Below are 15,612 nucleotides of genomic sequence, written 5' to 3' on the forward strand. Positions count from 1 at the left end.
CCATGCCTCTTAATTTTTTTGTTGAAAATAAGAGGTTTTGAATATTTTAACATAGTGAAACATAGGCAAGCCCTTGTGCTCTTTCTTCTGGGAGCCACCAGACAGGTCAAAATATGCAACTACAGTTCTTTGAGAATAAGATCTGTGTTGCTCCCTCTGGCATTGAAACCTAAACCCAGAGTGCAGGCTGCCTTCCTTATGGTCGTTGCCAGTCTAGAGTGGCAACGGGAATGGTAGGTGGGCAGCTTAAAGCTTCTTTCTTCAGCAAGCCTTCTAATGGTAGTTGTAATTTTTTTACTAGATTCCAGAGGTTCTACAGAAGTTGATTCTGATACTTTCTGGCTGCTCATTAGTTGCTTTTATGGGGGAACCAAGCCCCAAAATTCCTTTCTCTATCTCTTTTGCTGATGTCACTTCCCATGGACATATTAATCTAATTTGTGGATTATCTACACACCTGATTTCTCCTTTACCATTTGTAATCTGTTTTATGACTTTAGTGAAACTCTTGTTTTGTATCTGTTAGCAACTCAAAGAGAACTTAGACCATTTTAGAACTTCAGATATCAAGAGTTCTGTGTAGTGTAAGGATTAGTTACCTTTCTAATGAAAGAAAAAGGGGTGATGATACTTGGTTCAAACATATTTTAAATTTAGTTTTGGAATATTGGGATAGATTTTTAATACCTATATTACTTGGAGGCCCAGGATAGATACTTTGGGTGATTTAAGTCAAAGTTAAATTTGGATAATTCACATCTAGATAATTGAGTTGGCTTCTTCTTTTTTTTTTTTAAAGTCACTCATTTATTAGTGAATGGAAGGCAAGATTTTTATCATGGATGATTAAGCACCTAATAATTTTCATTTAGCAAATAAATGCTTATCACTATGTCAGGGTTTCTCAACGTCAGCATTATTGACATTTGGGGCATTTTTAATTCTTTATTAGGCAGACACTTCAGTATCTAATCTAGGTGCACTGCTTTTAGTAATCATGTCTTTTTTAACACCTTTAGTTTGGGAGAGTTGCTCAGCTTCTTTTATTTTTCTTGATTTTGAGACTCTCAGACTTTCAGCCACTAGTTTTAGCTTCCGTTGATGATTTTATTTTAGTCTCTCATTTTTTGTATGTTTATTGGTTGGCATTTTACTGTACAAATGAACTTTTTCTTTCTCCTTCAATTTGAGGTTGCTGTTTCCTCATTATTAGATTCAAATTATGCATTTTTGTTAGAAATACCACCAAGGTAATGTTGTATCCTAAGTGCATCATATCTGTTGGGATAGGATGTTATTTTGTCCCACTGTAGATGATAATAATTTTGGTTATTTGGTGGTGTCTGCCATGCTTCACTGAAGTTAAAACTTTGGATTTAATAACTTTGACACTTTTATCAGTGGATTTTTGCTACCTTTATGACCATGAATTTCTGAATATAAAAAATTAGAATTAACATATTGTCTCATACAAGCGCCTTGACATTTGTCCAGGAATAAATTTGACAAATTCTACATTTCTGTTGATTCTTTTTTTCTCCTTGGGATCAGAACAATACAATGCCTTATCAAATTGAGTCTCTTTCAGAAACTTCCCATTGAACATAGAGATAGGTTTTCGGCTGATGACACAAATATTAGATCTTTTGTTATTGTCCCACAAATCCCTGAGGCTCATCATTTTTTTCTTAGTCTAATTTCTTTATGTTCTTTAGATTGGGTAATTTCTACTGATTTGTCTTCAAGTTCACTTATTCATTATCATTACTCTGTCATCACTTTTCTGTTATTGATCCCATTCAGTGAATTTGTTGTTTCTGTTACTGTATTTCTAGTTCTAAAATTTCCAGTTAGTTCCTCCTTATATTTCTGTTTCTTTGCTGAAACTTTCTATTGGGAAGTTTGTTGCAAGTGTGTTTATAATTGTTCACTGAAGTGTTTTATGATGCTGTAAAATCCTTGTCAGATAATTCCACAGCTGATATCTTTGTATTGGTGTCTGTTAATTGTTTTTTCTCATTCAGGTTGAGACTTTCTTGATTCTTGGAATGATGAATTATTTTAGTTTTATTATTATTGTATTCTAGACATTTTGGATAGTATGCTGTGAAACTTTGGATCTTATTTAAATCTATTTTAGCAGGCCTCCTCTGACACTGCACCAGCAGGGGAGGTGCAGCTGCCTCATTACTACAAAGTGGGGCTGGAAGATTGGACTCCCCTCCCCACTTGATCTCTACCAGCCTCTGTTGACTACCATGGTGAAGAGGGGAGGGTACCTCTTACCTCAAGGTGGTAGTAGAATTTCAGACTTGCCATTCAATCCTTGCTGACACTCTAGAGAGGGGAAGGGGCACCTTTGTTACTGCTGGCAGAGGTAGAATTCTAGTCTCCCTACTTGGTTCCACTGATGTGGATGAGGAGGAGTGGATTCCATGGTGTTTGGCTGGAGTAGGGCAGTAACAGTAAAAAATGTTTTTGCTTCCTAGTCTGCACCTTTCCCAATCCTTTCACTAGAGAGAACTGGCTTTTCTTGTTGGTTTTCTGAGTGGTGTTTTGTTTTTATTTTTATTTTTTTCCTGTGCTCATTGGTATTTCTGGGTTGCAGGCTTCTCTGTTGCCTGGTCTAAGATATGTAAGAAGCAAAAGGAAAACCCAGGGAACTCACTGTCTTGTTGTTCTTCAAATTCTGTGGTTGCTATTCAAATTCACTTTCTCTCCACCTTTCAGAGTCTTTTGACGTTTTTAATATATTGCACTCAGGAATTTTAGCTGTGTTTAGTGGACTAGGAAGAAATGTATCTTATTTTACATGGAACTGGGTAGCCTAAATGGTTTAAAATTAAGGTAGTCCATTAAGAACTTACTTTAAATGAAATGCTCAGGAATATTTTATTCTTAAAAATATTTTACCACCATATTTTCTAAGTCACTAAGATGTATATAAGGTTAAGTATATTCTTTGTTGTAGCTATATATTCATGTGTAAAAGTCTATTTATTTCTTTATTCTTTTAGGATTATGTACTGAAGGACTGTACCGTGTTAGTGGGAACAAAACTGATCAAGACAATATTCAAAAGCAGTTTGATCAAGGTAAGAAGATAATTATAGATATATTTTTATATATATTTGATCAAGATAAGATAATTATAGAAGATAAAATCATTGTTTTATTATTTCCCTCATTGAAATTTCATATGAAAACCTCCTAAGAATATGGGTGTTTAGGGGAGAAAGTTTTGAAGTAGTATTGGAAGTATTTAATGGGACAGGTACCACAGTCAACAAATGGGAGAGCTATAAATCGATTACCAGAATTAGAGAAGCAATAAATTGAGTTATGATGCATCATCATCTTTGTATATCACAGATTGCACCTATTTAAAGTTGTGATTTAAAAGGTTTTTTTTTCCTTCATGATACTGGGCCAACTAGCCATTAGGAATTTTTAAAAAGCTGAATTTTCTACTCATTTTAAAGGAAATCTGTATGAGATCGAAGGTTTAAGTGCAAAAAATGAAAACTAAGTTCTAGGGAGAAAAATGAGTGAATATATTTATAATCTTGGAGTAGGGAGAGGCCTAAACTTGACATGAAACCTAGAAAGCATGAACAAGATGATAAACTAGACTGCCTAAAAATGTAAAACTTCTGTATGAAATAGTGTATAAAGCAAACAGAATCAGGAGACAAACTGTAAACTTGGTGTGGCTGTGGAATTTCTTTGCTAGATTAAGCAATTCATATCAGAAGAAAGCAACCAACAAATATATGAAAATATGCTCAGCCTCTGTCAGTTATAAAGAAATAAAAATTAAAACAAAAAGGTTGTATTTATTTTATTATGTGAGTGGAAAAGATTGTTGGTAGGGTGTAGGCAAGCAGGTATGTTGTATGCTGTTCGTTATGGGTGCTTCAGGTAGCTTTGCTGGAGAAATTCCATTTGTAAATACTTATGTTACAAAAGTCTCTGTGTAAGCATAGCAAGATATTTATTGCAGCATTGTTTGTATTTTGTTTTAAAGGTAGGGGGACCAATCCTGTTTACAAGTAGAATACTAGGTAGCCATATAAAATAATGAAGATTATATGTGTTGAAATGGTAAAATGTTGAGTGGTAAATGGTAAAGTTGAGTGGTGGGTGGGGTGTTTGTGTGTGTGCCTTGCTTTGAAAGACTGGTATTTCATTATTGCATGGTATTTCATTAAAAAACAAATTGTTAGAAGAACTGTTTAGACTTTAGCAAATTGGTACAATTTCACTTCAGGTAATGAAGGAAGAGTAGTCGTCAGTACCAGGGCCTCTTGAATTAGTTTCTGGTTTTGTTTTCTGGTTTTGCCACTTACTGTCTTTGTGGCCTAGGGAGGTTAACCTTTCTAAATCTCAGCTTTTTCATATCTAGAATGGGAGTGATAAGAGTAACTGAGGAATAGTGAGATAATGCATATGACGATTTTTCTGTGCCAGGCACCATGTTAAATGTTCACTGGGTAGCTGTTATTACAAGGAATATAGCCTGCCTAAGGACCTGAGCTTTAGTACATGAAAGTTGTTATCATAACATCTTTATAATGTTTTTAAATGAAATAAATCTAAATGTTCAGTAATAGAATATTATGTAAATTTTTATATCTGGGAGAATGTTTTGTAGCCATTAGAATTGTTTATGTAGGGCAAAATGTAAGGATTGGTGATTCTTGGTTAAGGATATATGCGAGTTCTTTGTATTTTTATTATTCTTGCAAATTTTCTGCAAGTTTGAAATTATAATGAAATGTTACCTGCCTCCTCAAAAAGTTTTTAAAAGTTGCTTGTGAAATTTTATTAACCTTGGATAATGCCTTAAAAATTAAATCCAATATAAAATCCATCTATCTATCTCTCTATATATATATATTTTTTTTTTTTTAATGAGCAGAAAAGGGCTGAAAGGAAACATGCTGAAGTATAAACAGTGATTGTCTCTTGGTTATGGGAGTAATTTTTTTATTATAAATATTCATTGTATTTATAATAAGGAAAATGTTACTTTTTAAATAGCAAATTAACCTTATGATATACCTTTAATATGTTACATTCTTATTTTTTAAGTCATAACTTCACTGATAAGTGTTTAAAGTATTTTACATTAAAATTTTTTAAGTGTAAGTTATAACTTCCCCACCAGGGAACTAGTAGATTTACACTATAGATTACAATTTATATTGGCTTGCAGTATAATATTGTAGAAAAAACACACAAAAGTGGTCCTGCGATGTGAGAATAATAATGTATATTGCAACAATAAAATAGTGTTCACCTTTTACCCCTTTTATGTCCAGTTAAGCATACTCCATGAGGTATAGCGATTTTGTTTTTTCTTCCAGTTTTATTGAGATATAATTGACATACAGTACTGTATAAGGTGTACAACATAATGAATTGACTTACATATATCATGAAATGATTACCACAGTAAGTTTAGTGAACATCCATCATCCATCAAAACTTGAATTTATATGCATGATTCCTATCTTTTGTCTTTCTGCTTCCTTATGGCCTCTTTTAAATAGCTTATGTGAACAAAATGTTTCAAAAGAAGAGAGATGTCTCATATACTGACAAGCCTAATAGCATTTTTTTATTGTCATAGAAAATGCTTCTTACTTGGTTTTCTCTTTCCTTATCTATACTTTGTCGGGCAAACTTATATTAAAACAATGGGGGAGGGATGAATCAGCCTGTGAAGAAAGGTGGTCCATGAGAAGACTTAAATGTCTTTGGATCTACAAGTACCCATTTAACTTACTTCTCCTGTAATAAATTTAAATTTATTATAGTTTTTAATTTTAATTTTTGTCTTATAGATCATAATATCAGTCTAGTATCAATGGAAGTAACAGTAAATGCTGTAGCTGGAGCTCTTAAAGCTTTCTTTGCAGATCTACCAGATCCTTTAATTCCATATTCTCTTCATCCAGAGCTATTGGAAGCAGCAAGTAAGTAAAAGCCTTCTTTTATTTTTTTTTTGAGAGGGATGATGGTAGTGGGGTTTGTACATTGATTGCTTTGTGTTAAAATCAGTCATGCACTAGAATATGTAGCTAATAAAAATTCAGCTTCTAGAACTGTTTATTAAAGCTCTTTCCCGTTAGATCATTATACTGGAAGTTTGGGATTTGTGTTTTTAATTCAAACTCAAAGGCATTGTAAGAAAAAGAAATTAAGTCTTGGGCTTCCCTGGTGGCGCAGTGGTTGAGAGTCCGCCTGCCGATGCAGGGGACACGGGTTCATGCCCCAGTCCAGGAAAATCCCACATGCCGCGGAGCAGCTGGGCCCGTGAGCCATGGCCGCTGAGCCTGCGCTTCCGGAGCCTGTGCTCCGCAACAGGAGAGGCCACAACAGTGAGAAGCCTGTGTACCGCAAAAAAAGAAAAAGAAAAAGAAATTAAGTCTTCAAATGAATGTATATGTAATGTACTTCAGTAACATATTAACCAGTGTATGGTCTGTACACATGTGTATATAAATATTTTTTAAGTCAAAGAAATTAACTTTGGCCTCATGTCTTAATTCAGTTTTTGAAAAAGTAAGACAGGAAAATGGGTACTCATTCAGTATTGATTCCTACTTGGCATCATCATTCATCCAGATGTTTCTCTGAAGCAAATACTCATTTGTTATCTGGAAAATGAGACCAAAGTTCTATTTGAGTATCAGGTAACCTAGTGCTTAATCCACATTGTGTTCTCAATGGCTAAATTTAATGTAGTTTCTAAATATTTCTCTTTAATATTTCCTTTTGATTACAAGTCTTCAAGCTCTGTAGCGTGAGACTAATAATACTTATTGTTAAAGTTCTCAGTTAATTTTCTTTTCATTGAAAGCCACTTCAGTATATCGTCATAAGATACAGTTGCCTTATACATTCTCTCATATGAAAACTAGGAAAATAGTCCAATTGATAGCTTAGATTTTCTTACTTTTTGGCCATGAACAATAGCCTCAGAACTTTCCTACTTAGGAAATATTGAGGGCTGATTTAGAAGTAATATGTGGCAAATGAGAAATTTGTTAGTACTTGGTGTACTACCGTGAGTTGGTTGGCAGACTGGCCTCCTCCAGAGGAATCCATTGTTATTTTAGAAGAATGAACTGAATGAGGAAGAGCAGCAGTAAGGCGCTCTGTCCTCTCCCATTTACAGCAGAGCCACATTTCAGTTATCCTGTTTCATAATTTGTGTAAATTTGGAAAGTAACTGAGCTAAATGCTTGTACTGCTTGTGCTACTTGTGAAGAACAATGTTTTATAAGCTAAGTGGATTATAAATAAGTATAATGCTTTAAATCAGGTGTTGGCAAACTGGCCTGTGGGCCAAATTTAGCGTGCCATCAGTTTTCAGAAGGCTTGCAAGCTAAGAATGTTTTTTTACATTTTTAAATGGTTGAAAAAATATTAAAAGAAAATTTTATGAAACATTAAAATTATATGAATTCAGATTTTTAAAGTTCTATTGGATCACAGCCACTCTTGTTACATATTGTCTGTGGCCTCTTTTGTACCACTGCAGAGTTGAGTAGTTTCACCCAAAAAGCCTAAAATACTATCTGTAGCATGAATATTAAGAGCCTAACAGATTTGTAAGTAATTAGTTAATTCTAAATCAGTATCTAGTTATATAAGTTGCTTAGAGAAATTACTAATATACCATTTCCTATTTTACCACCCCCAGGTTACTTTGATCTTCACTTATTAGCTTTACTTGTGAAAAGGCTATTGTAAATAGATGGTAGTCTGTTTATTAGCAGGTTCTTTACAACATTTTCTTTGTTTTTGTTTCCCTCTCCTGATATGCTTTATATACATTCTTGATTGTCTCATACAATAAGCATAGCAGGAAGCTTTATCAATATTTTTTAATGTTTGTGTTTCACACAAATTCCTCGCTACTTTAATTTTACAGAAATCCTGGATAAAACAGAACGTCTTCATGCACTGAAAGAAATTGTTAAGAAATTTCATCCTGTTAACTATGATGTATTCAGATATGTAATAACACATCTAAACAGGTATTTTTATTTTTCGTTTTTGCAAATAAAATGCACTACGGATTTCAAACACGTAACTTTATAAATTGGGTAATCATAAAATAGAGAAAGAGAGACTAATTTAAACATACAGTTCAATTTTGGTTCTCTAAATTATTTTTTCTGTATTTTTAAAATAGATTTTTCATCAACTTGTTTAAAGAAAGGTATATGACCCTTTTAGTATCTAACATGATTATATAAATAATAAGTGTGGTGAGTACTTTTTCTTTGTCACTGCTGTTCTTTAACAGTTCTCTTCTATAGAATCTTAGAATTTTAGTTATGAAATGACACTTAGATAATTAACCAGATCAGCCTATTTGAAGTTAGAAAGATTGAGGTTTAAAGAGAGAAATCATATGCTCAAGTGACACATCTTATAACTTGAATCCAAGTTTTATTAAGTGGTTTAATTGCCTCTTCTTTTGTACTGTGTCTCTTTTGTGTACCTTGCTTGTTTTGTTTGGATATTCCTCATAGTGAAATTTTATTAGAAACTTGAATTCATATTACTATCCACCTTGACTGTTACTGAAATGCAGGACATTAATCCTATATCAAAAGCCTTAAATATGTTAAGCTTCAAGTTTATACTTTTTTCTATAAAGATACTCTTCCCAACACCATTTCTTAAATGAAAGGCAATATTAATATTGTATAATAGCGTAAAGCTCAAGACCGTGGAATTAAATAGGCTTGGTTTTGAAACATTTTTAGTTCTGTGGCTTTGGACAAATACTTCACCCTGCCTAAGTCTTGATTTTTCTCAACTATAAGAATGAGAAGAATAATAGCTCACAAAGTTGTTATTGAGACTGAATAGAATTATTAGTATTTGTACTACTTTTTTCAAAAGTCTACTCTTCACAGTATTTTCTACTAACATTTTAACGAACTGAGGTTTGGTTTTTTTAACTAATAATGTCAGTGTCCAAAACAAGTACATTTCAGTCTGTACCTCTTAAAAGAGAGTATTAAGCAGTGTTTAAAGTTTTTTTGTTGTTATCAATGTAGCATAAAATTGTATTAGCACTTCTAGTAACTCTTCTCTGGAGTCTCCCTCTGTGAGAAAATACCAACATACATAGTATTGCAGTATAATTAGTGGAATTTCCTCTTTTGAAAATTACCATGCAACGTGGTTCATGATTTAACAGATGTGTACAGGGTACTACAGGAGACCTTACCCAATATGAAATGTAGGGATGGTATATGAACATATTATTGTATTGCCTGATTAAAGTGCTGAAACAAGAATTGGACTTTATTAAAAACAATAGGGAAAAGAGACAAAGGGAAGAGCATATGCAAAAAAATCACAGTGCTAGCCCACTATCAATGTTATATTAAGACACTTAACTATGTTTGACTCCAGTGATACAACAGTTAATGACACAGGCATATTTGGCGTGTTGAGGAACAGCAAAAAGGCCTGTGTGGTTTGAGCAGAATGAAGGATAGGGCAGTACTACCCAGAATGTAGCCTATTGATTAGCTTTAGTCCTCAAAATATTTTACTGACAAGGAGGTTGCTTTCATGTCTATCACTAAGTGCACTGTTGAGTTCAGCTGACATTTATGTGGGGGGTGGGGTGGGGAGCAAGACTTTGTCAATGAAAAAAGCATTGCATGATTGTTACTCTGAATGGTATGGGGAGCCACTAGAGAGTAGAACAGAGAAGTAGTATCATCAGACTTAAATTTTAGAACAAACACTCAACTATTAATTATAATGGATGTACTCTTTGTGTCAGGTACTGTTGTAAACGCTATACAGACATAGCAGTAAATAAGATAATCACATTTCATGGAACTTTACATTCCAGTATAGGAAATAAGTGATAAATATATATTGGGTGATTGACAGATTGCAGAAATTAATCCATGGAGCTGTTCTTTGGATGTATTTTCTCACCTTCCATATTCAGTGAGTTATTGTGTGAAATTAGTTTTTTCTCCTGATTATTTTTCCTTTTCATTCCTCTGCCACTGCTTTAGTTTAAATTTTATGATTTCTCATTTAGGAAACTCTAGTTTGTCATTGAGCTCTCTCTCTGCCTATTTTTCGTCTTGATTCTCCCTTGATCCTGATGCCAGAATGATCTTTCTAAAAGCTCTTTGTGTAATGATCACTTATATCCTAAAGGAAAAAAATCTAAATTGTTTATCATTAAGTGGCCTAGTTCTAACTTACTCTGTTAAATCTCCTTTCCTTTTCCACCGTGCAACACCAAGTGCCACTGTATTAAACTAATAGGACTTAACCGAAAGTATCAATTTGTGCCTGGTCCCTTATCACATCTTAACATGACTGCCTCAGTCTTTCTCAAAATTCAGTCCTCAAACCAGCAGCATCAGCATCATCTGGGAACTTGTTAGGAATGCAAATTATCAGGCCCCACCCCAGACATAATTATCAGTCTGTGTTTTAACAGGCCCTCCAGTAGGTTCTGATACACACTGAGAATCACTGGGAGCGGGGGTTTGTTTGTTCGTTTGTTTTTTATCGAGGTATGGTTGATTTACAATGTCCTGTTTTCAGGTGTACAGCAAAGTGATTCAGTTATATATATTCTTTTTTTAGATTCTTTTCCATTATAGGTTATTAAAAGCTATTGAATATAGTTCCTGTGCTATACAGTCTTGTTTATCTATCTTATATATAATAGTGTGTATCTGTTAATCCCAAACTCCTCATTTATCCCCCACACACCTTTTCCCTTTTGGTAACCATAGGTTTGTTTTTTGTGTCTGTGAGAATCTGTTTCTGTTTTGTAAATAAGGTCATTTGTATCATTTTTTTTTTTTTTTAGATTCCACATATAAGTGATAGCATATGGTATTTATCTTTCTCTTTCTGCCTTACTTTGCTTAATATGATAATCTCTAGGTCCATCCATGTAGCTGCAAATGGCATTATTTCATTCTTTTTTGTGGCTGAGCAATATACCATTGTGTGTATATGTGTGTGTGTGTGTGTGTATGTGTGTATATATATATACACACATAAACACACACATACCATATCTTCCATGTCTTAGCTATTGTAAGTAGTGCTGCCATGAACATTGGGGTGCATATATCATTTCAAATTAGAGCTTTCATCTTTTCTGGATATATGCCCCGGAGTGGGATTGCTGGATCATATGGCAACTCTATTTTTAGTTTTTTAAGAAACCACCATACTGTTCTCCATAGTGGCTGTACCAATTTACATTCCCAACAACAGTGTAGGAGGGTTCCCTTTTCTCCACAGCCTCTGCAGCATTTATTATTTGTAGACTTTTTGATGGTGGCCATTCTGAGCAGTCTGTGATGGTATCTCGTTATAGTTTTGATTTGCATTTCTCTAATAATTAGTGATGTTGAATATCTTTTCATGTGCCTGTTGGCCATCTATATGTCTTCTTTGGAGAACTGTCTATTTAGGTCTTCTGCCCATTTTTTGATTAGGTTGTTTGTTTGTGTTTTGATACTGTTTGTGTATTCAGAAATTAACCCCTTGTCAGTCACATCATTTGCAAATATTTTCTCTCCGTAGGTTGTCTTTTCATTTTGTTTATGGTTTCCTTTGCTATGCAAAAGCTTATAAGTTTGATTTGGTCCCAGTTGTTTATTTTTGCTTTTATTTCTGTTGCCTTGGGAGACTGACCTGAGAAAACATTGCTACGATTTATGTCAGAGAGTGTTTTCCGTATGTTCGTTAGGGGTTTTATGGTGTCATGTCTTATATTTAAATTTTTAAGCCATTTTGAATTTATTTTTGTATACGATGTGAGAGAGTGTTCTAACTTCATTGATTTACATACTGCTGTCCAGCTTTTCCAACATCATTTGCTGAAGAGACTGTCTTTTCTCCATTGTATATTCTTGCCTCCTTTGTCAAAGATTAATTGACCATAGGTGTGTGGGTTTGTTTCTGGGCTCTCTCTTGTGTTCCAGTGATCCATATGTCTGATTTTGTGCCTGTACCATGCTGTTTTGATTACTATAGCTTTGTAGTATTTGAGAACCACTGTTTTGACTAAATTACTCTTTCTTCCTACTGTTTTACTAACACCCATCACCCTTGGCTCAACTCAAACATTACCTCTTCAAGGACCCTGACCACCCTCATCTAACTGATTTGCTACCTTTCCTTTGTACTTTTTGACTCAACAATTAGATTTGATGCCCATATTCATGTCTTTCAAATCTATGGGTATTTTCAGAACCTATACTTGACTACCACATAGACACACCTGACTGGGCCCCTCTATACACTATATTTTGACAGAGGTTGACTTTATTCTGAATATTCTAATTTAGTCTCTTAACAAATAGTAATAACTTTTACCACGGAACACATGTTTTTATAGCACTTATTTTACCTCAGATGAGCAACTCCTGTGTTTGGGGGTGTGGATCCTTTGGTTTAGATTTTTAATTTTTTGATATACAAATTCAAATAAAAAATTTTCCTGCTACCTTGCATATTGGACTGTTTCTTCATGTGTGAATGAGAGGATTGGATAAAATACCTAAAATTTCCTCCCAATTTAATAATTTCGAGTTAAAATTCAAGATTTGCTTCTTATGTTTCTTGCTTATTACAGACAGTGGTAGTAGTGCTTGCTCACATATTTAAAAGACTGGATGCAAAATAGTTAACATATGGTCATTTGTAAATTATTTATTGTCGGATCAAAAGAATTTTAAGGTAGAATTTTCTCTATGAACTGTTGTCATTGAAATTAAATTTGTAACGATGTACAAGGTAGTTAATGATTTAAAAGATTGTTTTTTGGAATACTAGAAACTTGAGTTTTTTGAAAGTTGAAAAGTCTCCCAGTTGGAGGATATGAGCGTTTTTCCAAAGTAAAAACCATCTTTGGTTCTCATAAGGAATGGATTTTACTGCTTTTTTCTGTTATTAGAATGTAGTTGAACATGGAATGCACAAGCAGGAAAATGTTTTAAATTTGAAGTTAAGATTTTTAAAAAAGGTAAAACCAAATCATCTGAAATAATATCCAGCTCTCAGATTCTTTAATTGCAATGACTTTGACTGGTTTCTAATTGTTTTTTTCCTATCATAATTTCAGGGTCAGTCAGCATAATAAAGTCAACTTAATGACAGCAGACAACTTATCCATCTGTTTTTGGCCAACTTTGATGAGACCTGATTTTGAAAATCGAGAGTTTCTGTCTACCACCAAGATCCATCAGTCTGTTGTTGAAACATTCATTCAGCAGTGTCAGTTTTTCTTTTACAATGGAGAAATTGTGGAAACTGCAAACACTGTGGCTCCTCCACCACCTTCAAACCCAGGACAGTTGGTGGAACCAATGGTACCGCTTCAGTTACCACCACCATTGCAACCTCAGCTGATACAACCACAGTTACAGACGGATCCTCTTGGTATTATATAAGTAGGAAGTGATTGCAGACAGCCTGAAATTGGACAAAAGCAAATCTAGGCATGCATGTTTCAGGGTTCAGTCGTATACTTCATGTTTCTTACAGATAATTCACATTCAAAATAATGAGACATTTTCTCTTTGAACTATATGGTATTCCTTATTCATTTACATTACAAATCTAAGACCATGTGATAAGCATGACTGGAGAGGTTTAATTTTTATAAACAAAAATAGCTATAAAATACAAAGCTGCTGTTGCATGCAACCTTATTGCAATCAGTATATCATTCCTGTGGCATTTTCTGTCACATTATATTGTGAATAAAATTTTTCTATAGAAACTTAACGATTTAAAAACTCACGTATATGAAACATTTAATGCTTTCCAGCCTGCTTTATGGCTGGTTTTGTTATTTGATGTGCTAATTTGAGCAACTTAATTTACTTTTATCAGTCTGTATAGATAACTAAAAGCCCAGTTAAGTATTTTATAATTTCAGGCTACTTATGCCATGCTTGGGATGTTGTTTGAAAGAAAGAAAAGTACACTTAACATATTTCTGCACCTTCATCTTCTAAGTAAACCTGTGGATGATCTGATGGGGGTAAATGGATATATTTCTTGTACACACATACCAAGGACATGCTTGTGGCTAAAGTGAGTTGATAATGTTGTGCAAAGGATAGTTGTCACCAACTCATTTCTTTATAGTCCATGATGAAACAAACATCTTGTATACTGTTAATTCTGTAAACAGATGCATGTTCAAAAGATCTATTATGGTCTTGTAATCTTAATCTAATATATTTTAGATATTTTAATTTTTTCCCTCTTGGGAAATACATTTAGTATAGTGTAGAAAATACTTCATGACATTTTCATATAAGGTTATATAACTTTTCATACATAAACATGAAATTTGTTGTAGAAAATTCTTTAAACCAAACATTTTAATCTAGGACTTCAATTTAATCTGTCCCTTGAATCTATTTTTATGTGGCCCTTAAAAACATATCCAAAAATCCATTGCTAATATAGCAATAAAAATACTTTGGGTACTGACAGCCTCTTTGGAGTATGTATATATAAAGTTGCATACTTGTATTCATATTCTTTTCTGTGATATGTTGTACTAAAATCCAAAGTGGCTTTTGCACCATTTTTTAAACCAATTTTTTCCTTTGATGTTGGTACCAGATTTGCTGTAAATGACTGCTGCTTTGGAGGTTAAACATTTCGTTAGTGAAGTTACAACCAGAACACGAAATTATGGATAAAATTTTCAGAATAAGTGGCATAGGTAAATTTTGTTAGGCTTTATTCAAAATTTGTTCATTATCAAACCATGCCAGGTTTTTTCCCAGAAAGGGAAAAAATGGTTTTTTGTTGCTAGGTTATATTTTGTGTAGTAAAGAAAAAATTCTTTGGTCCACATTGTAATCTTCATACTGCAATTTTAAGGTTGTCTTATGTGTACTGTAGTAAATAGATGATTTTGAGATTTGAGGCTCCTAAGAGTTTGATTTACTCCATTTTTTCCTAAAATAAATACTGTCTTTCCCAACTGTTATGTCCTAGGTATTGTACTTCTAATTTTAACTTCAGAATCAAGATGTTGACATGAACCAGGCTGCTGTTGAAGTACATGTATATTATAAATTATCTTATTTGTGTTATACTCTTACATGTTATTATCTTTTCTAAGAAAACAAAGTCCCTATTATTCCTATTGCAAAGCACACAGGAATTAAGAAAGTACAGTAATTTTTAAAAAGAAAAATCTGGTAAATGTAGTATTCTTAACTTGTTCTGTATTACTTATACCTGTTGTCTATATAGCTTTAATTTATAGCTGTCAGTTTAACATCGGCATGTCTGGCAAAGAAAATTAAACTTTAAGAGTTTTATAAACTGTTTCTAGGTTGCTAAAGAATTTATTTTTCTACTATATATGGTATAGACAAAGCTCAAAACTATGTACAGGAAAAAAGCCTGACTATTTCTTTTGGAAGTAGGCTGAAAAGAGAATTTTCAGAACTGTTCATGTCTTCAGTTCATTTGGTCATAACTTTGCTATTGTAATATGTGAATCCCAGTTTATTTAAGCTATTCTCTTTTATACTGTGTTAATTTAAC

At 33.4% G+C, this 15,612-nt stretch overlaps 1 protein-coding gene across 2 annotated transcripts in view; it reads left to right on the forward strand.

Moving 5' to 3' along the window:
- ARHGAP5 (Rho GTPase activating protein 5) overlaps positions 1-13,621 on the forward strand; it is a 59,481-nt gene extending 45,860 nt beyond the window's left edge. Inside the window, exons 3-6 of one of the 2 annotated variants that reach the window (XM_007450165.1) lie at positions 3,018-3,095; positions 5,850-5,981; positions 7,946-8,051; positions 13,157-13,621. In XM_007450165.1, coding sequence (XP_007450227.1) covers positions 3,018-3,095; positions 5,850-5,981; positions 7,946-8,051; positions 13,157-13,484 — 644 coding nt within the window. In that variant the 3' untranslated portion in view covers positions 13,485-13,621. The remainder of the gene's footprint in view (positions 1-3,017; positions 3,096-5,849; positions 5,982-7,945; positions 8,052-13,156) is intronic. The other variant, XM_007450166.1, reaches the window with a different exon arrangement.
- The last annotated feature ends 1,991 nt before the right edge of the window (positions 13,622-15,612 follow it).

This window comes from Lipotes vexillifer, unplaced genomic scaffold (assembly GCF_000442215.2).
Source record: "Lipotes vexillifer unplaced genomic scaffold, Lipotes_vexillifer_v1.1 scaffold919, whole genome shotgun sequence".
Classification (NCBI taxonomy): Eukaryota; Metazoa; Chordata; class Mammalia; order Artiodactyla; family Lipotidae; genus Lipotes; species Lipotes vexillifer.